This window comes from Oncorhynchus tshawytscha, linkage group LG08 (genome assembly GCF_018296145.1).
Source record: "Oncorhynchus tshawytscha isolate Ot180627B linkage group LG08, Otsh_v2.0, whole genome shotgun sequence".
Lineage (NCBI taxonomy): Eukaryota > Metazoa > Chordata > Actinopteri > Salmoniformes > Salmonidae > Oncorhynchus > Oncorhynchus tshawytscha.
In genome coordinates this window covers 83,878,912-83,888,127 of record NC_056436.1, presented here as the reverse complement: position 1 = coordinate 83,888,127, position 9,216 = coordinate 83,878,912, and the positions used below count along the sequence as shown (strand labels likewise).

Below are 9,216 nucleotides of genomic sequence, written 5' to 3'. Positions count from 1 at the left end.
CACAGCTATGATAAAACATGTATTTTTACTGTTCTAATTACGTTGGTAACCAGTTTATAATAGCAATAAGGCGCGAGGGGGATGTGGTATATGGCCAATATACCACGGCTAAGGGCTGTATGCAGGGATTCCGCGTTGCATCATGCCTAAGAACATCCCTTAGCCGTGGCATATTGGCCATATACCACATCCCCTCGCTCCTTATTGCTTAAAAACGATATAATCGTGTTACTCTCCATGTGGATTGCAATGCCCTCGAGTAAGAACAACTGAAAGGGAAACATAGCTTTAGTGTAAACATAGGGTTTATTGCAAATGTGCATTTTGTATCCAATACATCCTTTTAAAAATATATACCTGTTTCATGGACACAATACAGCAACAATACCCAACGTTTATCAAAAAAACAAACATTACTGCTAACAAGAGTTCTCCGTGTGAACGATGTACACATGGTCCAGGTTGCTTGGTTTCGTTTGGAGTAGTAACGGTACAAAGTCTTTGGTAGTTAGAAAACACAAACGTCCATTGTGGAACTGTGGTATTCCTCTTCTGGAGATCGGCACTAGAGTCATGCCATTGATTCAAGTTGAGGTTGGCATCTGAACACTCAGAACATGTCTGCTAGGTCAGGATCGCATTCACAGCCCTTAGAGAAAAAATCAGCTGCTCAAATTCATCTCCAGCCCACTACTCTGAACATGTTAGTAAAATGTACAGAGCTAGGCATACTGGGTAGTAGATACTTCCATCCCCATAATAAATCATTTAACTGAACAGTTACAATGCTCCTATTAACAAGTATTCCATTTTGTTCAGAATCAGAAGAAAAGTAAAATAGCAGGATTTTCCCCCATAAGCAACACAACCCAACTGCAGAGAATACAAGTAATGATGATCTGAATCATGATTATGGCAATCAGTTATCGGCAGTGAGGTTGAGATAGAGAAGCAACAAGCCTCTCTTTCTCCAGCAACAGTCCAGGATCTCCTAGATCCTCCTTCTCCTCTACTCGTTGTACTGGAGCTAGATCCTCCTTCTCCTCTACTCGTTGTACTGGAGCTCAGGTTTGGTTTCCCCCGAAGACACATTGCTTCTTCTTAAGGAACATTGACGGAGAAAATCAGTAGATGGTGGCAGGTGGAAACAGTCACAAGATAGTAGAGATATTGTCTGACTGACTCCTCAGAACTTGTACTGTCAGAAGAAGAAATACACAGGGGGGGGGCGTCTCTCTGTCCGTCTTGGAGAATATTTCCTTTTTCCTTGGCTGGACCTGGAGAGGTAAGGTGGAGGACGGGCCACCCTGGCGTGGAGAGGCATCCCCAGGATCAGATCCCCGGGCCAGCCCTGTCTTTTAGCCCTCTCCCCCCTCTGTAGCAGGGGTGGTAGAGAATGGCTGAAGGGGTTGGCCCTCCTGGCCCCAGAAGGCCGGAGCCTCCCCTCTGTCCCAATGCAAGCGTTCTCCGGCTGGCTACATGTGAGGCCTCTCGTTTAGAGCTTTTGTCTAAAGAGAAATAGTCTAGATGTCGTAGGAAAGGCTCATCATCTTAGCTTATAGCTTCAGCCTATAGCCGCTAGTTAGAGCGCCTTTTCACGTGCTCCGTTGTGTTTCATCGTCTGTTACAGACAGCTTCACTGAAGTTGGCAGCGACGATTCGTTTACAACTGTCCAAGGCAGAACCACCTACACAGCAGAGCCAGCGCTGATGTGGCAGGACTGGTCAGGGTTATGGAGTCCAATCTGGGCCTGTTGCTGGTACTGCTGAGCCTGCTGCTGGTACTGGTTGTCCGGCCGCAGGGGGACCAGAGCGTCTGAGTCGGACGGAACCCGTTCGCGGAAGCTCTCCATCTGTTCTGGACTGGCCAGGTTCTTCAGAAGGCTGTTCTCACGTTCTAGCTGGTTGTTCTTCTCAGCCAGCTCTCTGATCTGCTCCTTGAGGATCTCTACTTCCTCCCTGACTGCATACATCAGGTGGTTCTTCACCAGATCCTAAGATAGGAGAGAAGGAATGAGATCTACTGTTAGAGACGTCTGTTTAGAGAGAGAGAGAGAGTTCTGTGCAACTCATACAAACTAAATCTATCCATTTAGGCTGATTTAAAGCATTAGCTTTAACCTACTGTACCTTACAAACACTTGTGGTAACAGGCCATATGAATACAGAGATTTGTACCCATATGGCCTGTATTAAGGTCTAAAGTTTATCAGTAAACTAAATATTTAATAGTCCGACTGCTGTACCTGTCTGACTCAGAAAGCAGCAGAAAGAACATAGTCACATGCCACATCACATGGCACTGTAGCCACCCAATGCTGCAGGCACGTATAGTTCCATCTCTCTAGTATCCCTGCATATTGTAAATATGGTATTTCAACTGACTTTTTAGTATACTTACTGAGTGTATTTCTTGTGTTTGTTTTTTTTTGTTCTAGTAATACATTGTTATTGATTATTGAATTGTTGGGTTTTGAGTTTGCAAGAAAGGCATTTCACTCTATTTGTGCCTGGGACATTAAAACCTGAAGCTTCTACTGTACTATTTTATTAATTTCACCTTTATTTAACCAGGTTGGCCAGTTGAGAACAAGTTCTCTTTTACAACTGCGACCTGGCCATGATAATATACTTACGTAGTTGACTAAAGATTAGTCTACTATGCTTACCAACGTACTGTATATGATTACTACGGGCATAGTGCATGAACGTGGTGGGATATAGAATAGCCCAGTCTACTTTTATTGGTTTATTATGATGATGATGATGATGATATGAATGATAAAGTGTTTAATGCTGCTTGTGATACATACCATTGCCTGTTCTATCTTGTTGTCAATGGCAACAACGCTAGCACCCGAGGCACTGTGGAGGAGAGAAGAAGAGAAGCCATAGGTCAACATATCAAATCAATGCATTAGATCATAACGAACAAACGCCTAGTAAGTACCAGCAGACTTTATGCTCTCATGCTGACGCCAGACTGCCTTTATGGCACCAAGACACAACTTAGTCATTTTTTTTTTTTTGACGCAATTGCCATGCAATGCCACCATCAAAAATGTTTGTTTAATTTGTGATTAGGCTATTTCTGTCCACGAATGAACCTTGCTACGACTCTGAACCTATTTTAGATTGGACATGTGTATGAAATAAACAGCCTGTCTGCACCACCCTTGACCTACAATTCCGTATTTTTTATTTTGCAACCTAGCTAACTAGATACATTGTTGCGCGCTGCAAAGGATGACATAATATCGAGATTGTTTCAAGATACTCAATCCACTCCATCTACTTTTGTGTTTGAAGACGCGCCCGGAGGATACATGCGACAGGCTGGAGTCAAATTCCATTACTCAGACTGCACAGCATTACGGTATTTCTAATGATATCATAACGTATACCGGCATAACCGGGATTTGTTTAGTCTATTTGCAAATAAATACATATGACTATCTCAATCTCGAATTACAACAATTTTGATGAAATATTTTAATGAAATCTATTACGCACAAATGACGCATCAATAGCACACTAAATCCAGTGCGGTTCTTATTTACCTGTTGTCGAGTTTAACAGACACCACATCTCCTCCTACTAACGAGGAGAAGAAGGAGATGCTGAAGTTATGCAACTGATAGACAGCAACCTCCATTGGTGTTTTGAAGATCTCCGTACTCATGTTCAGCAGTAGACCCGTTTGTATAATGCTTCTCGCCACGTTTGCGACTGGTTGAGTAGATAAATCTACCTAGATAGATACCAATCCGGGGTTACTGTATTCAGATTAATCACTCGACTGACTCGATTCGGTTGCTTTTGTTGTGAATTGAGCTGTGCGTTAAGGTTGATGTCGGTGATACGAGGCACGTTAAGTTTCAGCGAGTGAATCTATTTCTGCCACCGGAGGGCCTTTATAGTTGAACTGAATCCTGACGTCACCTGACGCCAGAACACATTATGCAAATCCGCCGTGGAGTCAGTTCCCATCTGCCCCCTTTTCTGACCCGTTTTTGAACTCCTACAAACACAGTAAGAACTCAGTTGTCCCGCAGACCGAATTCATTTACACCTTGAAGCAAATAGGCAAAATAAATACACAAACAAAATGTGTTCTTATGTTTATTTATGCCTATTTGTTTGAGTAAATGTTTTTGGTTGTATAACATGTTAAATACAGACTATGAATCATTTGGCTTGTTTATTTCGTTGTTGTTTTACATCAGCTGAAAATACGTTTAAAGGAATGCTATAACGGAATTATGTTTAAGTATTATAGGCCTCGTATACCTATTAAATGCTATTTTTCCATTCAATCGTTAATTTGTCAGTGACCATGTGCAACAAACAGTATGGCGATATTATGAAACATAGAGGCAATAGAGGCAAACTAGAATCTGGATATATTGAATGCACTACTAACGCGTGTATTATTGGTTTATAAACAGGATGTTGACATAATGTTGTTTTGAGTTTTGTTTTTGCAGGTGTAATAGTAGAAGACATATTTCGGCATGTACAAAAGGAAGTTTTGGGGAACTCCTTATCCATAAGGCTACTTTTCCACCCATTGCAAGGCTCTGGTTATTTTCCATCGTTTCCTCTAGAACTCTGCTACCCCCTGGTGGTACATCTCACTGTAGAAATGATCAGGCCTACTGTACATCTTACTGTAGAATTGATCAGGCCTACTGTACATCTTACTGTAGAAATGATCAGGTCTACTGTACATCTTACTGTAGAATTGATCAGGCCTACTGTACATCTTACTGTAGAAATGACCAGGCCTACTGTCCATCTTACTGTAGAAATGATCAGGCCTACTGTACATCTTACTGTAGAAGTTCTTGTTGAAAACAAGTCTAGGTTGAAACCGTTGCTGTTAAAATACAAGTCATCATTTATATTCTTAACTTAAATAAACTGATTGAAGCAAGATGCTTTTTGAGGTAAACACAGAAGAAAAAAACAGCAACAGCCCCAACCTAGACTTTCTTTCAACAATAATTTCTACAGTAAGATCTACAGTAGGCCTGATCATTGTTCATCTGTACTGTTACTTAGAGTTTCACTATCATAAAGCCTGTGTGTGTGTTTTGTTTACTCGTCTGTGTGATGGGATCAATCCTTTCATTCCAGTTCAGAATTAAAATGATTTATTGAATTTTAATGGCACCAGGTGTATTGTACTGTTTCCAATCTAAATACTGGAGGGAGAGAGAGAGAGACAGAGAGAGGGAGAGGGAGAAAGAGAGAGGGGGGATGGAGAAGGAGAGATAGAGAGAGGGATAGTGAGAGGGAGAGAGAGAAAGAGAGCAGGGGGATGGAGAAGGAGAGATAGAGAGGGAGAGAGAGGGGGTGGAGAAGGAGAGAGAGAGGGACAGCGAGAAGGACAAAGAGAGAGAGGGGGGGGGAGAGAGAGGTGTATTTCTTATACCTCACACCATGAGAATGTAAACAAAGTACTGGTGTTTGACCAACAATGAGTCCTACTGTTTATATTCTCCTCAGTCATATTACCATGAGTCCTACTGTTTATATTCTCCTCAGTCATATTACCCTGAGTCTTCCTACTGTTTATATTCTCCTCAGTCATATTACCCTGAGTCTTCCTAGCGTTTATATGCTATAAGGGAAACTGTCAGCCAGCGTCCATTGAGATAAGTGTGCTCCAGCCTAAAGGGACCAGCAGGATCCATGACTCATTACAGAGCCTCCCAAAGGGCAGTATATTTCCCCATAATGCACTACTTTTGACCAGGGCACATAGGACTCTGCTCATAAATAGAGCACTTTACAGGGAAAAGGGTGCCATTTGGTACACATCCCTGAATCTATGAGTCATGATACAGCCAGTTAGGGGTTGAGCCAGACTTTCCATCAGATGTCCTGGTCGGAGAGCCAAGCAAAACACATTCTAACAATTTAGTCTCTCCGTATCTCTCATCTGGATCCCCATGGTGACCTCCTGAGGCACATGGCTTTGGGACCCCATGGTGACATCCAGAGGCCCAAGGCTTTGGATCCCCATGGTGACCTCCAGAGGCCCAAGGCTTTGGATACCAATGGTGACCTCCAGAGGCCCAAGGCTTTGGGACCCCATGGTGACCTCCAGTGGCCCAAGGCTTTGGATCCCCATGCTTACCTCCAGAGGCCCAAGGCTTTGGGACCCCATGGTGACCTCCAGTGGCCCAAGGCTTTGGATCCCCATGGTGACCTCCAGAGGCCCAAGGCTTTGGGACCCCATGGTGACCTCCAGAGGCCCAAGGCTTTGGCAATGTGTACTTCCCAAATAATGCACTACTTTTGACCAGAGCAGGGCTTTGGATCCACATGGTGACCTCCAGTGGCCCAAGGCTTTGGGACCCCATGGTGACCTCCAGAGGCCCAAGGCTTTGGCAATGTGTACTTCCCAAATAATGCACTACTTTTGGCAAGAGCAGGGCTTTGGATCCCCATGGTGACCTCCAGTGGCCCAAGGCTTTGGGACCCCATGGTGACCTCCAGTGGCCCAAGGCTTTGGGACCCCACGGTGACCTCCAGAGGCCCAAGGCTTTGGCAATGTGTACTTCCCAAATAATGCACTACTTTTGACCAGAGCAGGGCTTTGGATCCCCATGGTGACCTCCAGAGGCCCAAGGCTTTGGTAAAAAGTAGTGCACTATTATCTTTAGGACGTAGCCTAGAATATCTATTCGCCTCTGGAGGTCACCATGGGGTCCCAACGCCTTGGCCCTCTGTAGCCCAGAGGAATTATCAGTTTCACATTACGTGGAAAAATCGTCAGACAGACCATGGAGTATATGGAATATCCTGTGCTTAGCATTCATGGGAGAAATCACAACTACTCATCCTGAAGGTAAGCCTCTACGATGCAGAGAATAGCATAAATGCATGAACTGACAAGTGGGAGTGAGACATACAATGAAAACCAAGCCATCAGTTTGTCACATAGAGAAAAGGGGGGGGATGTCTCTGACAGACTCTTCTTCTCTGTAAAAACAATGCATGTTCTTCACCCATAGACAATGGATCCACTGTCCTACTGGCAATAAAACAAGGGTCTAAGAAAGAATAATAAGGACAGTTTTTCCCCTTTCTTATCAAACAGAATGGTTCAGTATTTTATATACAGACATAAGTATTTTAGTATGTTATACATCCAGCCTTCCAGACCAATTTGATTAAATGTTATAGAGGAGTATGACTTCCCCAGTGTTTATTAACCTGTTACAAATCAACCAAATGTCAACCTGCCCTACTATTCCTGCCAGTCCCTGTACCTCCTCAACAAACCAACCAATCACCTTTCTCTTGACCACGTAATGACACATTCAACCATCCACATGCTCCAAAAAAGGTTCTGAACACATGCCGAACGTGCTCCGACCACCACTTACCGCCGATACCCTCTCTGGGACAGACTAGGTGAGTAGGGGGGTTGGTAATGGTAGTTCATGGCTCTCGCGACGCTGCTCAGACGCCTCTGTGTCTGCAGTGGGGCTGGGACGGCAGCAGGCGGTTCGGCTAGTCGCTGGATGGTTTTCTGGGCTGGCCCAGGGGATGGGAGAGGTGGTCTGCTTCTGGCCTGGCTAGGGAGTGGGACAACGCGGGGACGCGACCAACAGGCTCCCATCCCAATGACCAACAAACGAATGAGAGGATAGTGGAGAGACAGGGGGGATGATTTCATTGTTCTGTTATTCACCATTGTTTCTGTTTTTGTCAGCGATCTCTCTCAAAACACAAAGAGAAAACTGACGAGGATACCTCTGGAAGTGGGCCAAAGCCTACGCACAACGCAGCACACAGTGGCACTCATCGTGTGATGTTCCAGGGCCGTATTAGGCCCATACCATCAGCAACCATTGTCACGCAACAGCTGTCCTTGCACTGAATGTGAACCTCATTTACAATGAGGGAAAATTCTTTAATCTGAAACATTTCTAAAACAGTTTTAATGTATTGAGTACTGATGGAATCTGTTGTGCAACCAACAGACTGGAGTAAATCTTCTCTAACTGTCTCATAGAGGCATAACTAATCGTCATAACGATCTCTATTGTTGAATGAAACCCTGTTTGTGTTTGTAATGAAACACAAGTCATTCATTGTTCTGCGACATGGAACATGTAGCCAAGCTCTGCAGTATGTTGGGTCTGACCGAGTGGCACAGCGGTCTAAGGCACTGCATCACAGTGCTAGAGGCGTCCTTACAGACCACGGTTCAATTCCATGCTGTATCACAACATGTGTTAATGTGTTACTGTGGCAGGTCAACAGGGCTTTCCTTCCACACCCCTGGTAATTCATGTGTTACTGTGGCAGGTCAACAGGGCTTTCCTTCCACACACCTGGTAATTCATGTGTTACTGTGGCAGGTCAACAGGGCTTTCCTTCCACACCCCTGGTAATTAATGTGTTACTGTGTGAGGTCAACAGGGCTTTCCTTCCACACCCCTGGTAATTCATGTGTTACTGTGGCAGGTCAACAGGGCTTTCCTTCCACACCCCTGGTAATTCATGTGTTACTGTGGCAGGTCAACAGGGCTTTCCTTCCACACCCCTGGTAATTCATGTGTTACTGTGGCAGGTCAACAGGGCTTTCATTCCACACCCCTGGTAATTCCCTGGTAATTCATGTGTTACTGTGACAGGTCAACAGGGTGTCCACACCCCTGCATGATTGTTACTAGCTATAGGACCAGGTGCATGGGTAGCTTAGAAAGGTTAGGGTTTAGAAGGTCTGGCTAACTACCAGAGGCACAAAAGTAACAGACCTCTTGAAACTATCTCTCAGTATTATAGCAGACCTCTTGAAACTGTCTCTCAGTATTATAGCAGACCTCTTGAAACTGTCTCTCAGTATTATAGCAGACCTCTTGAAACTGTCTCTCAGTATTATAGCAGACCTCTTGAAACTGTCTCTCAGTATTATAGCAGACCTCTTGAAACTGTCTCTCAGTATTATAGCAGACCTCTTGAAACTGTCTCTCAGTATTATAACAGACCTCTTGAAACTGTCTCTCAGTATTATAGCAGACCTCTTGAAACTGTCTCTCAGTATTATAGCAGACCTCTTGAAACTGTCTCTCAGTATTATGAAACTGTCTCTCAGTATTATAGCAGACCTCTTGAAACTGTCTCTCAGTATTATAGCAGACCTCTTGAAACTGTCTCTCAGTATTATAGCAGACCTCTTGAAACTGTCTCTCA

General features: G+C 44.2%; 1 protein-coding gene across 2 annotated transcripts in view; it reads right to left on the bottom strand.

The window, feature by feature from the left end:
• Positions 1 to 287: 287 nt before the first annotated feature.
• LOC112240383 (TSC22 domain family protein 3) overlaps positions 288 to 9,216 on the bottom strand; it is a 62,100-nt gene continuing 53,171 nt past the window's right edge. The window contains exons 1-3 of one of the 2 annotated variants that reach the window (XM_024408687.2): positions 3,561 to 3,899; positions 2,814 to 2,865; positions 288 to 1,994 (exon numbers count right to left, since the gene is read on the bottom strand). In XM_024408687.2, the coding sequence (XP_024264455.1) occupies positions 1,689 to 1,994; positions 2,814 to 2,865; positions 3,561 to 3,682 (480 nt within the window). In that variant the 5' untranslated portion in view covers positions 3,683 to 3,899 and the 3' untranslated portion in view covers positions 288 to 1,688. Of the gene's footprint in view, positions 1,995 to 2,813; positions 2,866 to 3,560; positions 3,900 to 9,216 lie in introns of those variants that run through there. The other variant, XM_042326122.1, reaches the window with a different exon arrangement.